Source organism: Heterodontus francisci, chromosome 31 (assembly GCF_036365525.1).
Source record: "Heterodontus francisci isolate sHetFra1 chromosome 31, sHetFra1.hap1, whole genome shotgun sequence".
Taxonomy (NCBI): Eukaryota; Metazoa; Chordata; class Chondrichthyes; order Heterodontiformes; family Heterodontidae; genus Heterodontus; species Heterodontus francisci.
The window spans coordinates 29,751,270-29,778,401 of NC_090401.1; the positions used below are offsets into that span (position 1 = coordinate 29,751,270).

At 43.8% G+C, this 27,132-nt stretch overlaps 1 protein-coding gene across 4 annotated transcripts in view; it reads right to left on the reverse strand.

Moving 5' to 3' along the window:
- Positions 1–27,132, reverse strand: part of zmym4.1 (zinc finger MYM-type containing 4, tandem duplicate 1) — a 276,696-nt gene that overhangs the window by 240,588 nt on the left and 8,976 nt on the right. For 3 of the 4 annotated variants that reach the window (XM_068011208.1, XM_068011206.1, XM_068011204.1), the window contains exons 1-2: positions 14,505–14,666; positions 5,254–5,946 (exon numbers count right to left, since the gene is read on the reverse strand). In XM_068011208.1, coding sequence (XP_067867309.1) covers positions 5,254–5,946; positions 14,505–14,651 — 840 coding nt within the window. In that variant the 5' untranslated portion in view covers positions 14,652–14,666. Of the gene's footprint in view, positions 1–5,253; positions 5,947–14,504; positions 14,667–27,132 lie in introns of those variants that run through there. The other variant, XM_068011207.1, reaches the window with a different exon arrangement.

Below are 27,132 nucleotides of genomic sequence, written 5' to 3' on the forward strand. Positions count from 1 at the left end.
CAAGGGAATGAATGAAAATAAACAAGAAACAGCTCACTGCCTGGAGAGCAGCATAATTTCAGGATCCTGCATCACAGATCCCATCTGTAAAACTAACCAGAGCCTTCAGCTGTAACAGCTTCTCTTTTAGCCACAGCAACAAATGATCACAAGAGTTTAACCTCTGCCAGATTAGCACCAATTCTCTGACATTGATTTACTGTAAAATCCAGACACAAGTTGCACTACAAAAGCAAGTTGTGAATTAACACTATTATTGCTTGATTTTATTTTGTTGAATACCATCCCAGAGAAAGCAGTCTGCTTGAATGGCAGTCCATCCACCACCTTTAAACATCCATTCCCCCCACCACCAGTGCACGTGGCTGCAGCATGTATTATCTACAGGATGCACTGCAGCAACTCGCCAAAGCTTCTTCGACAGCACCTCCCCAACATGCGACCTCCACAACCTGTAGAACAAGGACATGAGGCAAAAGGGAACATCATTCCCTTCAAGTTCCCTTCCAAGTTATACACCATCCTGACTTGGACATATGCCGCCAATCCTTCATTGTCGCTGAGTCAAAATCCTGAAACTCCCTCCTAAGGGAGTACTTTCACCACATGGACTGCAATTAAATTGAGAGGCTGCAGGATGGCTGGTGTGGAAAATGGTCTCACCGGTGCAATAAGGGTGCTTTTCTGAGGTTGGAGCTGAAGCACATTGATAGCATGGGGCGATGTGAAGGGAGCCTCAGAGTGCTGAATTTCTGAAATGGAAATTATTCCAGTTCCAGAGTGCTAACATTTCTCACCTTCATGCGCACAAAGTTCATTTTAAACAACTGTTTTGTAACAACTGACAATATCAGCAGAAAAATTTAATCAATTGAGTGAAATTGTAAATAAAAGTCAAAATTGTTGGTAATGGACGGTCAGATATTAACTGAAAAAAATACTTTTGTTAAATTATGAACTTTTAGTCTTCTCATGTGAACTTGGATTACAAGCATGAGATTCCAAAACCTACATCTACGCTATTTCAAGGGGAAAAAAACCTCCCAACTCATAGTTACATAATCTTCTGCATAATTCCTGTTACAATAATTCTAAATAAAATACTCAACCAAGATTAGAATTCTAAAACATTTCCAAAATGATCTTAAAGTTAAATTCTAGGGTTTATACATCACTTGAATTACACACAGATATTGTTTTGTCATTCTATTTCTGATAATACATTACTTTGCACATGTTATTTACACAGTAAAACATTGCTAAGTTAATGTGTTCCATGTACCGAGAACGACCATTTACTGTTTTGGAGAAATTGCTATCAATCTCTTTTCACCAGGTGATATCACACTGCTTGATGTTGACAGTAATCAGAGGGACATCTTGCAGGTTCAAAGCATTTTCTTTACTGGAGAATATGGTCCCTTTATCCCTTAACTTTTTTCCATTTTAATCTTCTCCTGCAGGGTGTAGCTCCTGAGGCTGAGAGCAAGTGACATGACCTGCAATCACGCTACTACTAGCATGCTCTTGAACAGCTTTAATTTTTTTTATCTACCTTGCCCCCTCCTAAAGGCTGCAACTCATGCTGGAATATTTCCTAGACAATAACAGCTTTGTTATTCCTCTGTATGGAAAAGTACCTATAGACTACCCCTTGCAAAACTGTTTACCTAAACCACGGTCAGCTTTTCTATGTATGCTAATAGCATCCAGCTGCACCTCTCCACCACTTCCTTTGATCCCATACCTACCTCTGTGTTGTCAGTCTGCTTGTTTGATATTAAATTGTAGAGGAGCTAAATTTCCTTCAATTGAAACAAAAACAAGAAATGCTGGATTCACTCAGCAGGTCTGGCAGCATCTGTGGAAAGAGAAGCAGAGTTAACGTTTCGGGTCAGTGACCCTTCTTCGGAGCTGACAAATATTAGAAAAGTCACAGATTATAAACAAGTGAGGTGGGGGTTGGGCAAGAGATAACAAAGGAGAAGGTGCAGATTGGACCAGGCCACATAGCTGACCAAAAGGTCACGGAGCAAAGGCAAACAATATGTTAATGGTGTGTTGAAAGACAAAGCATTAGTACAGATTAGGTGTGAATACACTGAATATAGAACATCAGCAAGTGCAAACCTGAAGAAAAACAACCTGAAAAAAACAGTGAGTAAGCAAACTGAACAAACTAAGATGAAATGAAATAAATGCAAAAAAAGATTGTAAAAAATGTAAAAAGGAATGCAAAAAAAAGGAAGAAAAAATAACTAAAAATGACTAAAAATGAAAGTAAAGTGGGGGGCTGTCATGCTCTGAAATTATTGAACTCAATGTTCAGTCCAGCAGGCTGTAGTGTGCCTAATCGGTAGATGAGATGCTGTTCCTCGAGCTTGCGTTGATGTTCACTGGAACACTGCAGCAATCCCAGGACAGAGATGTGAGCATGAGAGCAGGGGGGAGTGTTGAAATGGCAAGCAACCGGAAGCTCAGGGTCCTGCTTGCGGACTGAGCGGAGATGTTCCGCAAAGCGGTCACCCAGTCTCCGCTCAGTCCGCAAGCAGGACCCTGAGCTTCCGGTTGCTTGCCATTTCAACACTCCCCCCTGCTCTCATGCTCACATCTCTGTCCTGGGATTGCTGCAGTGTTCCAGTGAACATCAACGCAAGCTCGAGGAACAGCATCTCATCTACCGATTAGGCACACTACAGCCTGCTGGACTGAACATTGAGTTCAATAATTTCAGAGCATGACAGCCCCCCACTTTACTTTCATTTTTAGTCATTTTTAGTTATTTTTTCTTCCTTTTTTTTGCATTCCTTTTTACATTTTTTACAATCTTTTTTTGCATTTATTTCATTTCATCTTAGTTTGTTCAGTTTGCTTACTCACTGTTTTTTTCAGGTTGTTTTTCTTCAGGTTTGCACTTGCTGATGTTCTATATTCAGTATATTCACACCTAATCTGTACTAATGCTTTGTCTTTCAACACACCATTAACATATTGTTTGCCTTTGCTCCGTGACCTTTTGGTCAGCTATGTGGCCTGGTCCAATCTGCACCTTCTCCTTTGTTATCTCTTGCCCAACCCCCACCTCACTTGTTTATAATCTGTGACTTTTCTAATATTTGTCAGTTCCGAAGAAGGGTCACTGACCCGAAACGTTAACTCTGCTTCTCTTTCCACAGATGCTGCCAGACCTGCTGAGTGAATCCAGCATTTCTTGTTTTTGTTTCAGATTTCCAGCATCCGCAGTATTTTGCTTTTATTCCTTCAATTGAACACTGAAACCATTGTCCCTGTCACTGCCAAAAACTCCACTTCCTTGACACTGACACTGTATCTAGTTCAAATTAGAGCTAAGCTTCAAACCATATATCTTATCCATCACCTTGATCGCTTTCTTCCACCTTTACAATTTGCTTGCCTCTCCCTCTACCACACTGCCACTGAATCTTTATACCTGTTTCGTTTCTTCTAGCCAAGGCATTCAACAATTTCCTTGCCAGACTCCTGACATTCACCCTCCATCAACTCCAATTTGTCCATAACCTGGGTGCCCCTGTATGAACCCACCTTAAATCTTACTTGGCCATCACTTTCTATCTGAGCTGACTTATCCTTGCTTCCCCTTTTCCAGCACATTATACTAAAATCCTTGCACTCATTTAAAAATTCCTCCACAGTTGCACCCTACCCCACCTCTACAAACTGCTGTGGCCATACATCCACTCCTGATCCCTCTGGTTTTCTGATATTAATCTTGTGTACATCTCCCCTCTCCACTTCACCATTGGTGACAAAGCCTTCAGTCATCAGCCTTAATGTTTGCAACTTCCTTCCTAAAACCTTCCCTCTTTGTAGTTCACTTCCAGTCTTTGAAAGCTTGTGTAAAACTCATCGCTTTGACGAAGCCGTTGGTCACCTATCTTAACATCCCCACAAAAGTTCACCATCAGTTCCTTTATTCCACTGTGCAGAACCTTGTTCTTTATAAATGCAAGTTGATTTTATTCTTTGATGTGGTAGCTCAATCAAAAGCTTTCTATGTGTTTTATGTTATAATATTGAGACGCCAAGGTGATGGGCCAAGGGTAAGATAGTGTAAGACATCAACAAGTTTGAAAAGTGGGAGAGAAGATAAAGTAAATCTGTAAGTGGTGAAAGTCATCTTAAAATTGGCAGAGGAGAAAGGCAAGAATAAAGGAGAAGTTGAAACCAATTGCAATTCCACCGCACACGAAGTTCACTACCTCTACTCTTTTGAAGGTTGTATGGTTTCACATCTTGGAACCTGACCTGATGTTCTTCATTCCTTCTCCCCAGTTTACCTTAGATATACTGAAGCCAATGATAACTGCCCTGATCAGCTAACTGTACAGACAGCAATCTAACCTATTTTGTAAAGTTTAGCATTGATTTTGGTTTTAATACAATTTTCTCTCCATCAAAATGAGGGATGCAAATGAGACAATTTTCTGCCTTTGATCCCAATGTCAGTTGTAAGCTCGGGTAGGTGAGACACAAATCTCTAAACTGCCATCAGTGGGTGGTGGGGGAGGAGGGGGGGAGGTGGGGGGCGTCTGGAATTGGAGGAGGCCAGGAAGGGAGTTGCAGATCAGAGTGGGGTTTGCAGATTGAGTGGACATCAGGGGCCCGATCACAGGGGGCAGGAGGAGAGGTGGGCGGGTTGTCAGGGGCTTCGTTCAACTGGAGGACTCCCACTGGAAACAACTGTGCCCCCAGGAACCCCCCTCCCCCTGGACTGCACGACCACACTCCCCACCCTCTCTCACCGGGGACTTCCAGACTGGCCCCAGCGACCCCATATCACCTACCTATGTTCTGGGGTTCTGCCACTGGGCCTGGGTCCAAGGTCTCTGCAGTACCGGCAGTGGACACCACTCCCAGTGGTACTGTCGATACTGCTGAGCTGCTGGCAGCTCTTTGAGGTGGGATCCCCATCCCTTTAAAGACTTGAAAGGAATGGGGATCCTGCCTATTGAAACCTTGATTTAAAAAGACTGGAGGCTCCCCCTGCCTTTTTTTGGCCTAACACTGGGAGCCCTGCCTCCAGCACAAAAACCAGCCCAACGTGTCTGAATCTCATTCTTAGGAGAACACTTTCTGTGACAATAACCATCCTAATGGACTCTGTGAGTTTCCCAATTTAGTGCCAAAATGCACAATTTTATGCTGTGGATCGGTACCCAATCAGAAGAGCTTTAATCACCTCTACCAATATATCTAACAACCTCACAATACCTTGGTTTCTGCATCCTGTCTAAGAGACAGATGAGGATTCTCGGGAGTTGATTGAAGCAACACTCTAACTGAAGAATTCATACTTTGATATTGGTTTGTAAAATCGAGATGAGATGGACCTGCAACATGAACTGAAGAGGTTTGAATGTTGCTCTTGTTAGTCAAGTCCATGGCCTCTTCTGAACTGTCCTTGGACCATAAGTTGGAATGTGATGTTGCTGCTTTAGCTATAGGGTTCATGTGTAAATGTGGAATGTAGTCAGGAGAACTTGGCTCAAAAGACAGCTGCCCGCAACTGAAATGCTGACCACAAATCCGAGAATACATTGTTGGTGTCCAACCTTCTCTTGTAAGCTGGATTGCTTTTGTTATGGCTGCGGTGTGACTTCCTTTTTTTCTGATGACTGTGAACCACCGAATATGGGTGTCCTTGCCCCGTCGACTTCGGCATCCAGCGACACTGCAACAGTCTCCATGGCTGTTGGAACGTGAGGTGGATTTTTGAACAATGACAAATTTTGGATCAATGCCAAGTCTTTGGCACAGAACTCTTTGAAAGTACACCCTTGTTCCTGAAACTGGGAGTCCAAATTGTTTACATAGCTCTCGTAGTTTGGCTTTTGGGCCTTCCTTAATCTGCTGTATGGTGACTGATATTTCCTCTGATGTATTTATGTTATCCATTGGATAATGCTGAAAAGACAAAGAATTAACATAGTTAATACATTTGCATTGAAATGAAAAATCTTCATGATCAACATCCTCCTGTTCTGCAGTAATCATGTTACAGTCTGACACTAAAGATATGATTCAACAACATCACTTCTGATCAGTGAGAGTGTGTGAAATGGAGTAGAGCAGAGGATCAGGATCTGCAGCTTAGATGGCTCGGGAAGCGTCTAGTTGGCCTACATCCAATTCAATTTAGGTATTGATTCTACAGCTAGTGCAGGTTGGATTGACAGAATGTTGGTGACTGTTCAGGAGAGGGATAAACACGGTGTTTAAGGCATGAATTGAAAGCTAGCGATTGGGAGATTGGTATACTTTTTACTTACGTTTCATAGTTGAAGTGCTCAAGGTTAATTTAAACATATAATTTACATATTAATTGGATAAGGAATATTGTCAAATTAAAAAAATGATTACTTATGTGCCTATATATAGGATAGTAGAAAGTTTGTAATTAATTTGTAAGCAATTTTAAGCTAGTTAGTGTAAGTTGTTTAAAATGTTCAAAAGATATTTTAGGTTTGGGGGTTATTTTTATGGTATATTCTAGGGCAGAATCACTTTAGTAGCAAATGCTGTATTAATCAAAGTCAAATGAAAGAGATCATGGATGAAAAATTCGATTGCCCCTGAAAATGGCTATGGGGATCGTGATGTGCGACTAACCCATGCCCATTCAAAGTAATGCAGGCAGCATGAGTGGCTCAGCTGGGGGCTTAAGTTCGTGCAAGGCTAGCACCGCAAAGCTAGTCTGCATTACTTAAAGCCAGCCTGCACTTCTTAAAGGGGAAGCACGCTCTGGCTGCAGCAGGTGGTGGAAGTCATTGTGGTAAATTTATGAGCAGAAAATGGGGTGGAAATGGTGCACCAGGCCAGAGAGTGTGCCCTAAGGTTCTCTGATGTAGCACTGGAGGCCTTAGTGGAAGAGGAGGACGGGAGGAGAGAGGTCCTCTTCCATCAGGGCCAGAAGCCCTCCAGGCAGATACTGTAAAGGCAGTGGGAGCAGATAGCTATCGCGGTCAACGGCAGCAGTCTACCTGAATGCAGTGCCACAAAAAGTTCAACAACCTCGCACGAGTGGTCAAGGTCAGTGAATGCACCTTCCCGTGCCATATCCTTACAAATAGATCACCAGCTGCACACAGTGTTCAGTTCACTACCACACCATCACTCACCAACCAATAGTCTCTATCAAGCATGATTCAAACCCAGCATTCATTGCCTCACCCCACCCTCACACATGTAGCACTGCTGAAAGCCTCACACTCACATCTCATGCCTCGTAAACACTACCAGCTATTGAAATGTAACACGCACATCACCCAAACATAGTACATCATATTAACTGACACACTTCCCTCTGTCTTGCAGGACAAGTTGGCCCATAATTGGAGGTAGCAGCACCTAACTGGCAGGGGACAGGTATGACTGCATGCTCTCAACCTCATGAAGGAGTGGGTGCTGTCAACCATTGGTGCGGCTATGACTGAGGTCATGGCCAGGGCACTGCTGAAACCATAAAGGATGATGATATATGCCAAACTAATCTATCTTCTCGCATCCCACTTCCCCCTTATCCTACAATATCTTCGGAGTTACAAAATGCAAACAGTGTAAGCACGCAAATCTTACTTTCTCCTTCTTCCCTCAGCCCACCCCTATCCTTGTGCTTTTAGCCTTTCAGATATCCAAGAACTGGTCAACAACAGGCGCAGGAGCCTGAGAGTGATGAAGAAGAAACACTGTCATTCCACCTCACACACACAGCCACCAGCTCAGATACTGGCCCTGTGTGAACTTTAAAGGGCAGCACAGAGGAAGGATCTGCACGTGGTGCGTCACCATGCACAAGTGGGCTGCAGCAAAGGCAGGGGAAAGAATAGCATTGGTGGCAAGCTTTGCGAAGACCTTGGAGCCCATCCTTTCCAGTGTGTAAGTGTTGGCCAACTCCATGAGAACACTTGCAAACCCAACCATAATGCAGTACTTGGTAACCAATGTCTTAGCTTCCAATGCAGCACAAACAGAAGCGACCTAATATCCAAGTGCTGCAGTGAAAGCTTGGTCTGAAGTCATGAAACTTCAGCTTGTTACCACGCAAGCTCAGGGTCCTGCCATCCTGGCTACAGATACCAGTGCTCATAAGGGCTTGCAGGGTCTCAAAGCAGTTCAGTAATTTGTTCTCCAGCAGTTTATTGGGATTGCTGAAGCAATGTTCTGGGTTGTGGCAATGGTTCCCTGGTCCACAAACTTGCTCAGGATGACAGTATCGTGTTCCCACCACTGCTACTCTGTCAGTGCCTTTGCTGTTGCCTATCATCTAGCTGCTGCTGCCCATGCTGAGGTAGTGCAGTCCAAAGCTGGGCCTTATGGGCCCTAGACCTGCTCAAGGTCATCCTGCAAGTCCATCTGCATTCTCCCCCTCTGAAAGTCAGCAGCCCTCCACCAGCCATGCTGCAGCCACTGGGGTAGCACTGCATAGGAGCACTAGGCCAGGCAAGACAGGCATCAAGTGAATATAGAAGGGTGTTTATTTGACTTTTGTATGGAATATTGGATCTTTTGTTGGATAAAGGTCATATGAAATGGTTGTTTTGTGGTGGTTTTATTTCAGCATTATGGTCAAGAGGACGCAGTGATGGTCCGTAACAGAGGAAAGGTGAGGTGTGTGACTGCTGTACAATGGGTTTTGGAGTTGTGTTCATGGGAACCATAGTCAAATGAGGCAATTAAAGGCAGCCTGTCTGGAATGGGGATATACCAGCTGCCTCCACCCTTTCACCTCCTCCTCCTGCTCCTCCTCCTCTTCCTTCCCCTGTTCTGCTCCTGAGCTGCTTGCCATATCCCTGGCGACAAGTTCTGTGTCCTCATGATGGTGAGGTTGTGGAGGATACAGCACACCAGCACAAATCAGGAGACACACTCCAGCAAGTACTGGAAGCCGCCTGCATAGTGGTCCAGACAGCAGAATCATTACTTCAGCACCCAATGGTCAATGGTCTGCTCCATGATATTTTGTGTGGCAGCATGGCTTTCACTGTATGCATGTTGGCCACTTGTGGTTGGTTTGAGGAGGGGAATCATTAGCCAGGATGGTCAGTGGATAGCCCTTGTTGTCCAGCAGTCATCCTCTGGTTTGACATGGTGGTTAAATGATTGAGGGAACAGCAGATTGGCAGAGAATGAAAGCATTATGACTGCTGCCTGGATAGAGGGCATTCATCAACAAGATGTGTTGAGCATAGACACACACCAACTGTGCATTCAGTGAATGGTAAATTTTGCGGTGGTGGTACATCTCAACATTGAGATGCAGCACCCACAACAACTCGTGGGTGCAGTCGATAGCACCTGCACCATGGAAAGCCCACTATCCTGGCAAAGCTATTTGCACACTCTCCTTACTTCTTCCTGTTTGGAGAGAACACAATGAACTCTCCTCTCCAGGTATAAAGAGTGTCTGCCATCTCTCTGATGCAGAAGTGGACAGCGAATAGAGAAATGTTACATATGTCGCCTGTTCTCGCCTGGAAGAATCCTGACACAAGGAAATTTAAGGCTATGCTCACCTTCACAGCCACTGGCAATGCTGTCCTCGCCCTGCTCTGAGGCTGCAGGTCTGGTTGCAAGAGGTGGCAGAGTTGTGAGCATCTCTTTCATAAAGCGCAGATGGCGCACACAATGATCCTGGCTTAGGTGGAGGTAAGAGAAATGCTTCCGGAAGACGCTTGGCAGATGAGGCTTCCTGCTACTGGGAGCAAGTAGTCTGACCAGAACCCTTCCAGTCACAATCAAGGCCTTCTCCAAGTGCAGTACAACTCCCTGCAGACGTCACCAACTTTAACCAATTCTTCAAAACACCAAGCACTTCCATAAGCTCAGACAGAGCCAGGAGAGATTAATCAGCAGTTAATCTGCAAGTTGTTCATGATCACTATTAGTAGTAACAGTGAGGGGTTCTACTTGCTGCTGAATGCGTGTTTAGCTGTGAATATTTAAGAGAAGGCATTAACTGGAACGGCGAGGTCAGAAATCGCAGCGCTGACATCACAAACTGTCCACTCGTCATACTTCTGACACATGCTCCTAATGCCTGCACTAACACCCTCACCAAGATGTTATCTGACATGCATGGTGCTGGAAGTGTGTGCACACAGTGGAGACACCATTTTGGTTCCAAAATGGCACCCATAACACCAACACTACCGGTGTTAAAGAGTCAAATTTTGCAACCTGTCAGTTGAACCATAAACCCGGCAGAAAAGAGGAATGGAATTGAAAATAATGCTTTGTGTGTACTATAATATATGCACTGTCGTTACAACACATGCGTTCACACAGATCTGTGAATTTTGCTTACCATTAGAAGAGATGAAAGAAAGGATTGCTGAATTAATGACTAGAATCACTTTGTTCAAAGGGACTTGTGAGGGTTGAAAGTTCATAGGTAAGTTCATATTTAAGGGGGCAGGTATTAATTAGCATGGGCCCCAGCTGGAGGAAGTGAATAAGGAACATGCTAGGGAAGTAGTAGTGGATAAAGTTACTGAAGGGGGAGATCAGGAACCAGAATTGTCCTCCCAACAGTGATGTCACCTCCACCACTTGTTTGACACTGCTGGAACCCCATCTCAGATTCCAGAGTTGGTGGGCATTCCATATGCAGAGGAGATTCCTGGACAAATCACTATTACTGAAGGAGCCTGCTCTACAGATGAAGAAAATTGCACTGGACTACCAGAAGGTTTGGGGTGGGATTAAAAGGACATGAACATCCCAAAGATCACAAGAGGTGTTGTACTGAAGGGCTTGGCCAAGAACATGATCTTCAGCAGTTAAATATTGGCACAGAATCGAGGGAATGGAAGCTGCTCCAAGGCTCTTTCCCTCCATGAGGATACTTCAAGACATGCAACAGATGGGGAAGGAATGGCAGCTGCAGTACTGGTCGGGGCAGAGGGATGGAAACGTAGATAGAGCAGTGAGGTTGTTGTGGGCTTCGTTGCCCAATTTGTTTTCACATTCTCCATTGCTATTCCACCCCATTTTGGGTAGGATTGTGGACAAGCATGCAGTCCAGGGAGTTTCTTACAGTTAGGAAAAGCAAAAGAAAACTTGTTAAAGTAGAGGAACAACACAACAAATAAAAGTGACAAATACTTGTCAAGCAATCTAACAGTAGAGAAAGGAAGGAAGAACTGAGGAGATATCTGAGCAGCATAATGAAACAGCAACAAGAATTTGCATTGATATATTACCTTTAACATTGTAAAATTTCCCAAGGCACCTCATGGAGCACTTTTAACACTGAACCACATAACAAGATGACAGCTGAACAAAAGCTTGGTTAAAGAGGTAGGTTTTAAGCAGCATCTTAAAAGGAGGAGAGAGAGGTGTAGAGATTTAGGGAGGGAATTCCAGAGTTTAGGATCAAGGGAGCTGAAGGCAGGGCCACCAATGTTGGAGTGATTTAAAATCAGGGATGCGCGAGATGCCAGAATTGGAGAAGTGAAAAGATCTAATTGTGTTGTAGGCTTAGAGGAGGATACAGAGATAGGAATGGGTAAGGCCATGGAGGGACTTGAAAATACAGATGAGAATTTTAAATTCAAGGTGTTTCTGGACTGGGATTTAATGTACATCAACGAGGGGTGGTTGGTGAACGGGACTTGGTGCAAGATAAGATATAGGCAGAAGAGTTTTGGATAAGCTCAAGTTTTCAGCGGATGCAAGGTGGGAAACTGGACAAGTGAGCACTGGAATAGTTGAATCTAGAAATAATAAAAGAATGGAAGAGGTTTTCAGCAGCAAATGATCTGAGTGATGTTACGAGGTGGAAGTAGGCAATCTTGCTGATGAAGCAGACATGGGGTCAGAAACTCATCTCAGCGTCAGATAGGGTGCCAAGGTTGAAAATGCTCTAGTTCAGCCTCAGATAGAGTCCAGGGAGAAGGGTGATTTCAATGACTAGGGAACTGAGTTTGTGGTGGTGACCAAAGACAGGGGCTTGGTCTTCCCAATATTTAGTTGCGGTAAATTTTTGCTCATCCATTACTGGATGTCGGACAAGCAATCTGACAAATTAGAGGTAGTGGAGGGGTTGAGAGAGGTGGTGGTGAGGTAAAAGTGGGTTGCATCAGTATACATGTGGCAAACAAGGGTAAATACGATGGGTAGAGAGAGGAAGGTTAAAGGAGCAGATTCATTGGTGAGCTTTGCAGAGAATTTCTTCTGAGGTAATGAGAGAAGAGAACAATGATTAGTGTCTGGAGGGAGAGAGAGAGAGAGAGAGAGAGTGAGAGAGAGAGAGTGGATGAACCAGTGCAGGCAGGAGAGAAAATTCCCACATGGGAGAAACAAAGGGAGGGAAGAGTCAAATGTGCTCAAAAGGAGTTATGAAATTGTGGCTGGAAATTGAAGATAAAGGCTGTCAAGTTATGTTTTCTTGGTTGTTTTAGTATCAGCAATATGTTCACGAATGGAACTGCAAGAACAACTGGCTAATTGGAACTTTTTAGGGTTAAGCCTGTTTTTTTAAGAGAGGAGAGGATATGTACAAGAGGTTAGAAGTCACATTTCAGCCATACACAAAGTGCTGGTTAAACTACACCTAGAGTACTGTGAGCAATTCTGGCACCATCCCTTTGGAAGGAAAAAGTGACCTTGGAGGGAGTGCAGTGTAGGTTTACTAGAACAATACCTGGACTCCAAGGGTTAATTATCAGGAGAGATTACGCAAGCTGGGGTTGTATTTTCTGGAATTTGGAAGGCTAAGGGGTGATTTGATCAAAGTTTTCAAGATATTAAGAGGAACAGATAGAGTAGCTAGAGAGAAACTATTTCCACTGGCTGGGAGTCCAGAACTAGGGTGGTATAATCTAAAAATTAGAACCAGACCTTTCAGGAGTGAAATTAGGAAACACTTGTACGTACAAAAGGTGATTGTAAGGAAAAAAGGAAATTGTAAGTTTTAAATCTGAAATTGATAGATTTTTGTTATCCAACGGTATTAGTGATATGGGGCAAATGTAGGTATATGGAGTTAGGTCACAGATCAACCCTGATCTCATTGAATGGTGGAACAGGCTCGAGGGGCTAAATGGCCTCCTCCTGTTCCGATGTTCCTAAGAAGGATAAACAGGGTAGAAACAAAAAGACTAGGTATGAATATGGAGGACAGAATTAAGACTCTTTTAAACCAGTTAGTCAGTAGATGTCGGGGAAAAAGGCAAAGATTGTGATTTCTCACACGCAGAACTCTTGGAGAAAATAATGGAGCTGGTAATCATATCAACTCCAATAGGGGCATTCCAAAAGGATCTGCTTGATAAGAAAAAAGGATATGGCATCAACAGTCGACTCGAAGATGGCAGAAAATATGAAACTACAGCTGCGAGCAGGCAATATATACAAGTGCTAGGAGCAGCAACAACCATAGGTGAGGTAGCCAAGGTAACTTGATAGGGCATGGCGTGTTGCAAGTGCGGTCTAATTCATCAGCCACGTAACTGTCCTGCATTCAGAGATGGCTGCAAGGCGCATGGTCTAAAGGGACACAGGGTGAGACTGTGGAGAAAATCTGGCAGTGAAGAAGTGGTCAGAAGCCACAGTAAGCTACAGCTCAACAAAAAAAGACGCCGCCTGGTGGCAAGAATAAAAAGGAATTCACCAAGTACCATTTCAATCACAGGCACATCCACAAGGTATAGGGAGAGACCTGAACAGCAAAGAAAGGACTGAAAGAGGCAAACTCAAGCCAGAAAGTGAACACGCTTTCCATACAGTAACAGTCACACAGCACATGGATGCAATTGCACAACTGGCAGCTTTCACTACAGTTGAAATTATATGTCCTAACAGAAGTAGCAAGCACAAGCTATGATCTGAAGATAGATACTGGGGCCAGCGCCAACATTTTACCACTGCGGATACTCAAAACATGTACCTAGTGAAGTGGGAGTCTACGTTACAGCCAACAAGAGCTAGATTCACCGCACATAACGGTTCACCAATCCACTGTGTGGGAGCATTGACTTTCAAGTGCAGATATGAAAGTTCTGCATGGTTGTCACAAGCCTGTTATGTTGTTGACACCAAAGGTCCAATAGTAGCTGGACTGCCAGCATTCAGTGAACTCCGGATCATGACTATTCACAAGATCAGTAAAGCACCAATGCTAAATAGCCGAGACAAGTGTGACCCTATTGAGTCTATTCAAGGTCTGTAACAGAAATACCCAGATAGATTGGACACAATGGACAGTTTCATAGGAGACACCATTCTTCTGAAAGGTGATGCAATTCCCTCCATAGATCCACCATGGAAATGCAGGGTCCACATAAAGGACAAGCTAAAGGCTCAGCTTTACACAATAGAATAACAAGGTATTATTAGCAGCAACACACGGATTGGTTTAGCTCAATAACCAATGTAATTAAGAAAGATGGTGCCATTAGAGTATGCCTGGATCCCAGAAGATTGAATCAAGCACTCAAAAGATGTCCTCACAAGGTTCCTACCTCCGAGGAGCTTAACCCAAGATTTGCTAGAGCCAGGTTCTTCTCAAAGTTGGATGCGAAACATGGATATTGGTCCGTGCACCTTTCTGCGGATTCACAGGAACTAAGAACATTCATTTGGGAGGCACTGCTTTCTACGGTTGCCATTCAGTCCGTCAGTGAGCCAAGACCTGTTCCAACAACATATGGATCGCATTACTGAGAGTGGCCCTGGCTGTGTTTTCATTGCGGATGTCATGGCAGCACCAATGAAGAGCATAACGAGAATCTTCACAGCCTAATGGAGCCAGCTAGAAGAGAAGGTCTCATGTTTAATAGCAAAAAATGTGCTATCAATGTAAGCAATATTAATTTTTTTTGGTTCGATCCAGTCTAACACTGGAATATGGTCAGATCACCAGTAAAGGATGTACAATCAATGCCTACTCCTCAAGGTGAAGATAATTTACAGAGGCTTTTGGGCCTGTTTAATTTATTAGCACCTTATATCTCAAATTTATCTGAGAAAGTATCATCACTGCATGAACCTCTCAAGAAAGATTCGCATTTTTGTGGCACGAAGATCATCAGCATCCGTTCAATTTGTTAAAATAGTCACTTTCTGCTGAAGCATGTTCACAATATTATGACCCAAGGAAAGAAACTAAACTACAAGTAAATGCTTCACAAAAGGGTCTCGAGCATGTCTGTTACAGGAAGGTAGACCAACTGCGTTCAGTTCTAAACGTTTGTCACCCACTCAAGCGAACTATTCGACCATAGAACGAGAAACATAGGCATAGGCAGATTCTATACGTATATTTGGCAAACACATTTAGTCGAGACTGATCACAAGCCAGGAGCAATGATTTGGCAAACATCACTCACTAGTGCACCACCTCGACTTCAAATATTACTAATCAAAGTACAGGGATGAGATTGTGAGATCCGATACCAACCTGGAAACCTCATGGTTACATCTGACACATTGAGCAAGCTACCCAACCCCAAGAAGACAGAAGATGTATCTTTAAATGTCCAAGTTGACAAAGTAGATGTGGAACTAGATGATGTGTACAACATTGACCAAATGCAATTTGAACAGAAGAAATGTGAAGAACTCCAAAGAGAGTCTTCAGAGATCCTGTCCTCAGGGCAGCTCACCTTCAGTGGATGGCCAGATACAATGCAAAAGGTTCCCACAGACTTCAGAACCTTTTGGCCATATGACAAATTAGGCATATCAAGTGGAGTCATTTTCAAGGACAGACAAATATTGATAGCAAAAGCGCTTCATCAAGATATTCTTACCCAATTACATCAAGGTCACATGGGCATTGAAAGCTGAGACGGTTTATTGGCCAGGGATCAACAACAACATAGAATGTGTTGTGGGACAACCCTAAGGAGGGACCACCTTAAGAATCGACCATCTTAAGAGATGCAAGTGAAGATCACCAGAGGTGGTGATGTCACATCACACGTGACTAGGAGGTTGTGGGTAGAGTTCGACAGACCAAGTTGTGTTTAGATGTAGTTCGTGCAGTAGCTGTTTGTAATATATATGTTCTACTTAGGTTATAATAAAACCCACATGTTCTTTGAATGTTACTTGATGTCCTGTGTGTCTTACGACAGAGCACACACCAAAAGGATCAAGTAATATTACGCAGTGGCAATGTTTGGTATTTAATTTTTCTGAAGACCACCAAAATTACATTGTGGCAACATTGGATTTTTTCTGAAGAACACACCAACAAAGAGCTAACAAAGAACAGCAGGCTGCCTACCTGGAGTGGCTGAAGATACTGGAGAACAGCTGACAGGAGACTCCAAAACAGGCAGAGAGCACAGACAGGACCAGGGAGGTGTTGGAACTCTGTGTACAGCAGGCAATTTGCCAGGAGACCCGAGTTTTAACCTATTTGTCAGGGTCAAAAAATTTGAAAAGCAGTAGCTGAAGCATTACTGTTTTAGTTTTCCCGGTTTTCTTTTACTTCATGGGTGGGGCCTAAGCTGTAAATCATGGAAGAACCTGACCGCGCCACTAGCAAAAAGCTGGTTGTGGCAGCTGCTGGGACTGCAAGCTGCAGCCCTCTTGAAAAAACTGCTCTGTTTAAAAGAAATGACTGCTTGCAGTTGGAAAAAAATTGAATGGCTGTATCAACAAAAAGCTGATCTCTCAATTTTAAAAACCAAACTGTGTAAACAATGAAAGCTGTAGCTTCTCACTCTTAAAAGGGGTAGGTCTGCAAAAATGAATCTGTTTGAAAAAGGAAACAAAAAGATGTGTTCCTCTGAAAAGAAAAACCTGTGAAAAAGCTTGTATTGTAAAATATCAGGATCATCCAGAAAATGGCGTTCAGATATCCAGCTATCGATTGGAAGGCACGGACAAAGCATCTGAATTTAAACTGTTCCAACAGCAAATGGAACTGTGTTTCCTGGATCAAGAAATGAGCAAACCGGAGAACTAAGCTGTCAAGATTAAGATCACACTGGGCAATGAAGGCCTGAAACAGATCAACACATCAGGATTGTCAGCTGAGGATCAGAAGGACCCTAACAAAATATGGGCATTCCTGGAGCAGCAACTCAAAGGAAATGTAAATTTCCGAGTATATAGGCTGGCACTTATGATGTACAGACAAAGACAAGATGAGTCCATTGACCAGTTTGTTGCAAGATGCCAAGACAAAGTTCAATAGTGTTACTTCGCAGATATCTAATTGTCAAAATGGATTATAGAGCTAGTATTTGCCCCTACCCCACTAGAGGCCTTTCCAAAAGACCTACTAGAAAAGAAAAGGCACATCATAGATGCACTACTTAATGATGGAAGGAAATTTGAAGCCATCATGGCTGGGCGCAAACAGTTACAAGTGTTGGGGGCAGCTACAACAATTGGTATGGTAACTAAGGCTCAGAGGTCTGCTAAACCTTGTAGCAACTGTTGCCTGACTCATCCAATTCACAGATGTCTGGCGTATCAGGACTTGTGCAGAATTTGTGACACGTGAGGACATTGAGCAAGGCAGTGCAGGAAGTCGAGCTCAGATACTGCACACAGGAATAGTGACAGATCATATATTGAGAGGAGGCAAGAAAGGATGACAAACACAACAAGAGGTATGCCAACACACAACAAAAGCCTGAGCAGGCACATGAGGTCAGTTGGGACACATTGCCAGGAGGACATGGATGAAGAGTGCACTTGTACGAACAGTGAGCAAGCATGCCACATAGTTTATTTGGATCAACATGTCAATGATGTTACGCAATCTGAGGCATTCACCATGATCGAGATTATATGTCCACAGAAGAGTGGCAAGCATAAGAGAGAGAGAGAAAGCGAGAGATACAGCACTGAAACAGGCCCTTCGGCCCACCGAGTCTGTGCCGACCATCAACCGCCCATTTATACTAATCCTACATTAATCCCACATTCCCTACCACATCCCCACCTTCCCTCAATTCTCCTACCACCTACCTATACTAGGGGCAATTTATGATGGCCAATTTACCTATCAACCTGCAAGTCTTTGGCTGTGGGAGGAAACCGGAGCACCCAGCTGAAACCCACGCGGTCACAGGGAGAACCTGCAAACTCCGCACAGACAGTACCCAGAACCGAACCCGGGTCGCTGGAGCTGTGAGGCTGTGGTGCTAACCACTGTGCCGTATAAACTCAGATTAAAGTCGGCACCAGAGCAATTGTAAATATTTTGCCCATCCGTATACTGAAGGACATGTACTTAAAGAAATGGGAATCTATGGTGCAACCCACCACAGCTAGGCTGACTGCCTACAATGGTTCTTCAATCAAGTGCATTGGAATGATAACCTTGCAGTGCAGCTATGGGAGCTCTGAATGGCTACCACAAATTTTTTATATTGTAGACACAACTGGACCAGCTGTCACAGGACTTCCAGTCTGCCAAGATTTACGAATCGTGACTATACTTGAGGTACGGAAGGTTGCAATACTGAGTGCAGTGAGTCGGTTAGAGACCTGAAACTATTTTACCCAGACAGATTTGATGCAATCAGCAATTTCAAGGGTGATGCCATCCTCCAAATGAGAGAGAATACAATACTTACTATTGGCGTGCCAAGGACATGCAGTGTGCACATTCAAGAGAAGCTTAAGTGGAGCTGGATGAGATGGAGCGCAACAGAGTCATCTGCCTGCATGCTGAAGAAAGATGGCAATCTCAGGAATTGCTTAGACTCGTGACAACTGAATTTAGCCCTCGAGATGCCCGCATAAAATCCCAAACTTGGAGGAGCTGAATCCTAAGTTTATTGTTGTTAAGTATTCTTCAAAGCTCAAAGCAAAGCATGGCTACTGGTCTGTCCACTTCACCAAGAAGTCCCAGCTACTCCACTTTTAGAATGCCATTCGGGAGATACTGTTTTACACGGTTACCGTTTGGTCTGTGCGTCAGCAAGGACATTTTCTAACAATATATGGACAGGATAACTGACCCAGGCTGTATCTGTAGAGCTGACGTATTGCAGTGATGGGGCAGGTCAAGGCAAAGCATAACCAAAACTTGCATTTGCTAATGCTGGCTCCTCATCGTGAGGGCCTTGTGTTTAATAACAAGTGTCAGGTCAACATTGGGCACATCAACTTCTTTGGGTCAATATATTCTGCCACAGGAATAAGCCCAGATCCAGATAAGATCGAAGATGTCAAAACCATGCTAACTCCTCAAGATTGGGAAGACCTACAACGGAGTCCAGGGCTTTTCAATGTTTTGACCCCGTACATCCCCAATTTTGGTGAGTAGCAGCACTGCTTAGGGAACTGCTATGTCAAGATGCACCTTACTTCTTGCAGGAAAACCACCAACAGCTGTTTGAGTCTTTAAAGTTAGCTCTATTAAGTCAAGACAGCATTATACAGTATTATGACCTGACCAAAGAGACCATGCTTGAGGTCAATGCGTCCCAGAAGGGATTAGACACCTGCATCATGCAGAAAGGGAAGCCAATCACCTCCATGTCGAAGAGTTTGTCACAAATCCAATTCAATTACTCTAACATCGAACGTGAAACCTTAGCTCTGGTTTTTGGTATCGTTGGGTTTCATACCTACTTGTTCAGAGAACGCTTTACTGTGGAGACTGACCACAAGCCACTTGAAACCATATGGTGCAAACCACTTCAGTGCTCCTCCACGGTTACAGAGACTTTCGCTAAAGGTCTAGGGCTACGATTGTGACGTCCAATATAAACCGGGCAGCAAAATGGTCACATTGGACACCCTGAGCTGGTTACCTAACCGAATAAAGATGCAGATGTTTTGCTGGATTTGTGTGTCCACAGTGTGGATACTGAGATTGAGGATGTTCTCCAGATTGACCTCATGAGTTTTGGACAAATGCAAGCAACTAAGAGATGAGACAGCATGTGACCCTAACCTATCGTTGTTGTGGAAGGATGGCCTGACACTATACAGGAAGTAACCAAATGTCTACGCTGTTTCTGGCTATATCGAGACGAGCTCAGTATATCGCAAGGGGTGAGTTTCAAAGGGAAACAAGTCCTGATACGCAAAGCTCTACGTTCTGTTATTCTAGCCCAATTGCATCGAGAGCATTTAGGAATAGAACGTACCAGACGCCTTGCCAGAGAGATGGTCTACTAGTCATTAATCAACAGTAATGTTGAGCTGGTGGTGAAATCCTGTGAGGCATGTCAAAGTTGTCAGCCAAATCAACAGAAGGAACCCTTGATCCCACATGAAAAACCTTCACATCCATGGACAAATATCTGCAGAGATTATTTCATGTCCAAGGTGAGATTTCCTCCTTGTCACGATTACTTCACAAAGTTTCCGAGCATCCGAGATATGTCGAGTGCAATGGTTGCTGCTGCAGTCAGAGCTCTGTTCAGCCTATTCGATATGCCAGAAGAAATTATCTCCGATAATGGGCCGCAATATGCAGGAAGACGTGTACCAAGTGGGAGTCTGCCACGTGACATCATTGCCGCATTATCCACAGTCCAATGGCATGGCTGAACGCATGGCGCACACCATCAAATCGCTAATTTTAAAGCATAGGCAGATGGGACAAGATCGCAGGTTTGCGATACTGCACCTCTGTGCTACTCCATCGGATATGGGCTTACCACCACTGCAAAGTTGATGTTTGGAAGGTAGCTAAGAACTACCCTGCCCAGTCGTCATCTCTCTGTTTTCCACAGTAAAGGATATACTTCTGTCTAAATAAGGGAAGATGAAGGCATCGCACAACAGGTAGGACCAAAATTAGTTTGATTGCGTGTAGGACAGAAGGTCAGAGTCCTCGACCACGCGTCTGGAACTTGGTATTCTGCAGAGGTTGCTAGGATATGCGACCAGCCCAGATCGTACAAGGTCCAGATACCCAATGGTGTGATTCTCGGATGGAATCAAAGACAACTCCAGAGTTGTACGACAAAACTATATGTGACAACTCTGTGGCATTGCGGACACATTCAAAGACAAAATCTGAAGATGAAAGTACAGAGGATATGAGCACAGAGGAAGAACATGCCAACCAGAGTTCTGAGTCTCAGAGGAGTCATCAAGACGAGCTCAGCTCTAGGAAGAGGTTTATGATAACCGGATTGGGACAAATAAGCAAATCTCCACTACATTTTAGGGAGTGTTAACTTGCTTACCTGTAAATAGCGTTTGTTTTAATCAGGCATAGTTACTCCAAACCGTAACATCATTGTTTATTGAACGTATGCTTTTATCTTTGGAAAAAAAGGGGTGTTGTGGGATGACCTTAAGAAGGGACCCCATTAAGAGCTGTAAGTGAAGATCACCAGAGGAAGTGATGTCATGTCACACATGACTAGACAGTTGTGGGTGAAGCCCAACAGAGCAAGGCATGTTTAGATGTAGCTTGTGTAGTAACTGTTTGTATCCATCTTTTTTTTCTCTCCGGGCAATATGTAGTGTGTCTTTAAGACAGCAAAGGATCAGTACTGCTTTAAGAACAAGCAGGCCTCAGGAGTTACTGAGAAGGTGCATTCTCATTGCCTTGGATACAGCCACTTGCACTGAGCATCGAGAGATACATTTGTTACAATTAAATTTTGAATTGGCTTATAGTGCAGACTGTTCTAACAGAGGACACAGACAGAAAGCTATCTGTTAGCACCTGAAAGGAGAGCTCTCAGCCCATTTCAACTGGAGGAAGAGAATTTGGTCTGTTTATTTATTATTATCTCTCAAAATTCTAAAAACAAAGTCAAGCAAAAACAGAGATCTCTGATAATTTAAACTGAAGGAAGGGAAGTTAGCCTGTGACAATCTTTTATCCCTCAAAAATTCAAAAGCCAAATTGATTCATTTTAAAAGTGTTTGCAAGTTGTTAATTGTTGAAATTCATTGCTGGAGAAGGAAAGCATCACTTGCTGCTGGAATTAGACTACGGACTGTTCTACTGTTGAAGAATCTTTTTTCCCCATTGGATGGCTTTGAGGACTTCAAGCAACATTGGACTGTAAATTTGCAAAGACTCTAATTTTTTTTTGTTTTAAATGTTGTTTATGTCTTAGTGTTTAAGAATTTAGTTTTTCTAATTAAACAGTTAATTTGTTGATTTGGTTAGCCTCATTCGGGGGTACAATTTGGCTGGGTCTTTCTTTAATTTGGGAAGTTTAAAATTATATGTTGGGCGCTCTGTAGAGGGATGGGATTGAATTAACAGTGTGTTTCTCCCACCACAATCAGAATTGCATATTTTGATTGGGGGCTTTGACTGGAGCGGTTGGTTGTAACATATTAAATTGGGTGATGCCCAACAGAGCAAGACATATTTAGATGTAGCTTGTGCAGTAAATGTTTGTATGTGTGTGTGTAATCTAGTTAGGTTATAATAAAACCCACATTTTCTTTGTAAGACTCACAGGACTACAAGTAATATTCAATCGGTCAGACACCAAAAGGATCCAGTAGTATTACAGATTGAGCAGTGAGGATGTGCGATGCATGTCAGGAGCATCAGCTGAGTCAACACAGAGAACCACTCCTTCCTCATGATGTTCCCATCATATCCACGGTTAAAAATAGCAACTGACTTATTTATTGTCACAGGTGATGACTTTTTACTTATTACAGACTACTTCTCCAAATTTTCTACATTCACCAAATGAGGGATACATCAAGTGCATAGTCAGCAAACACAATGAGTGCAATGTTTAGTCTCTTTGGTTCCCCGAAGGAGATAACATTGGATAACAGTCCACAGTACATGTTAAGCTTTTCAAGATATGTGCACAAATCACATTACGTCATCTCCACACTATTCAAGGTCAAATGGACTAGCAGAAAGGATGTTGCAGATGGTAAAGTCACTAATTTTGAAATGTAAAGAGACCAATCAAGACATTCAAATAGCAATGTTGCACCTACGAACAACACCACTAGATACGGGATTACCATCCCCAGCAGAGATCATGTTTGGAAAGCGAGTCAGAACAACTCTTCTGAGTCATTATCTGATCAGATCGTCATCAGCCCGTTAAATTATTGATAAGATAACAGAAAATGAAAATCACACATGACAAACATGCAGGCGTGGAGTTGCCTCCTCTGCAGGTTGGACAGAAGGTCAGTGTGATCGACCTGCAAGGGAAGACCTAGATCATATCTAACACTCCTGTAGCATCAAGAACACGTTCACATTTAAGTTCTGAGAGTGGAGTTAAGGAAGATGATATGTACAACATTCAAGTACAAGATAATTGTCAGTCTAGATCTACGAGTCATGAAAAAAGAATTGACAGTTCTGGATCTCAGCAAAGTTTCACTGTTATCAGATCAGGTCGAGTCAGCAGACCACCTGTACATTTCAGAGACACTTGAATAATTAATATGAGAGTCCATACATGTGTAAATACTGTTCACAATTATCCTATTTCATTATGTACTTAGCTTATAATATATGTAATCTTTCTATTTAAGGCAGCTGTTGTGATATTGCTTTAATACTGATAAACTATTTACATATTCAGTCGTGTGTTAATCACAGGAAGTGATGCAAGTCGACATGTGATATAGTAGTTGGAGCAGTGTTAGTTAGCAGGTAGCACGTGTATTGAAGACCTCTCCTAGAATCCTGTTATTCTTCAATAAAGAACCCGTTGTTTAGTTTACCAATCACTGTTATAGTGTTTGGTACATTTGTGTTCTGAGCCAACAACACAACAAACTTGACAGCTGCAAAGGAGGAGACACGAGAGATAGGCTGGGTCTCAGCATGCGTGGCTACTGGTGATGAAGAGATGGGGAATCTCCCAGCTACCTGGTAACAGAATTAAATATCACACGGCCACATGGCGTACAACTCACTCATGTAGACTTGATGCCAGCAGTCCCTGAAATATGATGATCTGCACAATAATGACTTAGAAGCCTTTCACCTTGTCAGTTCTAATTCATGGGTTGGATTTTATTATCCCGCCAGTGAGAGCGGCAGTGAGTGTGCAAAATGGCGGCAGTTCCGCCTGTGATGTTAGCGGCGGGCGGCCATTTAGCATAATGATGGCGGCCATCCCTACCAATCACATGGCAGCATTGGTGATGTTGTTAACTGCATCACCTGATGTTGGATTGCAGGGTTCCACCCTCTTTCCCCCCACCCCCCCACAACAGTGTCCACTTGCAGCGTTCTCTCCTCTCCCCCACCAACAGTATCCACTTTCAGAGTTCCAACCTTCCCTCACATCTGTAGATTGAGCTCAGCGGCAATGTTTAATGTGAAAAAAAATTCCATGCAATAACAACGGATAACTTACCTAACCTTTGCAGGCACTGAGGACTCTCACCTTGGTGGCGCCAGCTTTTCAAAGACTGGAAAGGGAAGGCACGTGAGTCCCACATAACATTGCAAATGCCTGGCAGGTTCGCAGTGAATTAGATACAAATTCATGCAAAACACGTAACAGATTTAAAATACGATCCTGTCACATCACCGTGGAGGTGCCGTCACGGAACTTTGCCACCTCCGAGAAAATTGGAAACCGACATTATGGCATCGCGTTCCATGGCAAACGACGCCACACTAATCCTCTGGCCATCCCCGCCCAAAAATCCACCTTCTAATGGAGCATAAAATCCAACCCAATGTCTTTCTTCTCCCACAGGTCCTTCAAGCATCCCTCAGGAGGTGGTGTCAGAGGAGGTCACTCACTCTGAGGAAGCACCTTCACAAGACTCATGCAGACCGTGCACCAGTGCAGAGCCACACACCTCGGTGGGGTCGCCAAGAAAGGCCACATGGTGTCTCACACATTACAACTGAGCAGGTCCCTCTGTTCTTACACACTCTTTAGAACTGTACCATTTAAGTATATATTGTCTCCCAATTCCTTCTGCCAAAATGCATCACCTCACACTTGTCAATATTAAATTCCATCTGCCACTTCTCTGCCCATTCTGGTAGCCTATCTATGTCCTGTTGCAGACGGTTCAGATCACCCTCACTGTTTGCCACACCTGCAAGTTCGGTGTCATCAGCAAATTTTGAGATTCTACTCTGTATTCCAAGATCCATGTTATTTATATATAGTAAAAAAAGCAGTGGTCCCAACACTGACCCTTGAGGAACACCACTGTCTACCATCCTCCAGTCTGAAAAGCAACCATTCACTACCACTCGCTGTTTTCTGTCCTTAAACCAATTTCTTATCCAATTGGACATTGACCATCCTATTCTATGAACTTCAATTTTCTTAACCAGCCTTTTATGTGGTACCTTCTCAAATGCTTTCTTAAAATCCTTATAAACAACATCCACTGCATTCCCATCATCAACTTTCTCTGTTACTTCATCAAAAAATTCAATTAGATTAATAACCATGATCTGCCTTTTACAAATCCATGCTATTAATCAACTCGAACCTCTCTAAGTATCTGTTGATATTTTCACTGATTATAGTTTCTAAAACTTTACCCACTACTGATGTTAAACTAACCAGCCTAAAGTTGCTACAACTATGCTTACACCCTCTCTTGAATAAGGGTGTCACATTTGCCACTCTCCAATCCAGGGAAGATTGGAGGATTATGGCAAGCCCTTCCACTACCTCCACCCCCTGTTTCCTTTAGCAACCTGGGATGCAAGTCATCCAGACCAGGTGACTTATCTACCCTAAGCATAACCTGCCTTTTTAGTACCTCCCCACTCTCAATGTTTGTCCTATCCATTGCCTCTACGTTCTCTGTTTCTACTAATATTACAGCAACCTGTAACCCCACAGGAGGCTCAGCATCAGCCGCCAGATGATGGGGAAGGGCACAGAGGGGAAAGCCAACAGCCTCCTCTGCACAGAAGAAGCTACCCTCCAGAGAGGGTCCACCATTCAAGGCTCAACTATCTACAAATGTCTGAGAGGCAGTGTCAACGAAGACTACTTCTCCAGGTAGCCTGTCACAGAGCTCTGCACTGTGATGCAGGACAAGCTGAGCCACAGGGGACTTGGTGGAAATCCAATGCCAGTGGTGCTGAAGGTCACTGTGGCACTGAACTTTTATGCCTCTGGATCATCCCAGGGATCCACTGGAGACATGTGTGGGATCTCACAGTCAGTGGCCCATTGTTGCATCATGGAACTCAACAATGCCCTTTACAGGAGAGCAACTAACTAGATGCGTTTCCGCACGGTTCCCAACTCTCAGGCTGAGGTCCATTGGATTCGGGGCCACGGCTGAATTCCCCCAGGTGCAGGATGTCATCAACTGCATGCATACAGCCATCAAGGCTCCTGCACACCAGCCAGCAGCCTTCATCAACAAGCAGGACTTCCACTCCCTCAGTGTACAATTGGTCTGTGACCACCGTAAATGGATCTTGTAGGTCTATGCACACTTCCTGGGAAGTTGCCACGATGCCTACATTTTAGGGCTGTCCCAGGTGCCAGAGCTTTTCTGGTCTCCCGTGTGCCTTCAGGGATGAATCTTTGGTGACAAGGACTACCCACTGAGGTCATGGCTACTGACACCTGCGAGGAACCCTCGCACAGATGCAGAGGAGAATTACAACGCCTCCCATGGGATAACACGAGCCACAATGGGGCGGACCATTGGTCTACTCACGATGAGGTTCAGGCGCCAGGATCGGTCCAGTGGAGCCCTTCAGTATGCATGGGTGAATGTCTCACATATCATGGTGCTTTTCTGTACATTGCACAACCTGTCACTACAAAGGGGGGAAGCATTGAACAATGAGGATTTTGAGGAGCATGATGTCTCCTTGGATGATGAGGATGTGGAGGAGGAAGCTGGCCATGCATCTCCAGATGAAGGAACCCAGGGACAACAGGAAAGACACCATGAGATACATGCAAGTGAGGCTTACGATGCCCTTATACATCCACATTTCCTTTCATCCACACTGCCTGTTGTAGGTTGACTAATAAAGACCTACCTTTATGCAGCCCTGTTATCGCCTTTCCTCCTATAGCAAGCCATTGCCTAGCACCCAGCTGCACAGCGCTCAGCTGCACAGCACCCAGCTGGCAAGGGTCTAGACTTGACTCCTCGCAGCATGTTCCCTCATCTCGAACCCCTTGACAGAGGCAGGGTTGAAATGAAGCATCAAAGACAATAAATAAGAGAGGGATCTTGTGAGATGAAAGCTTA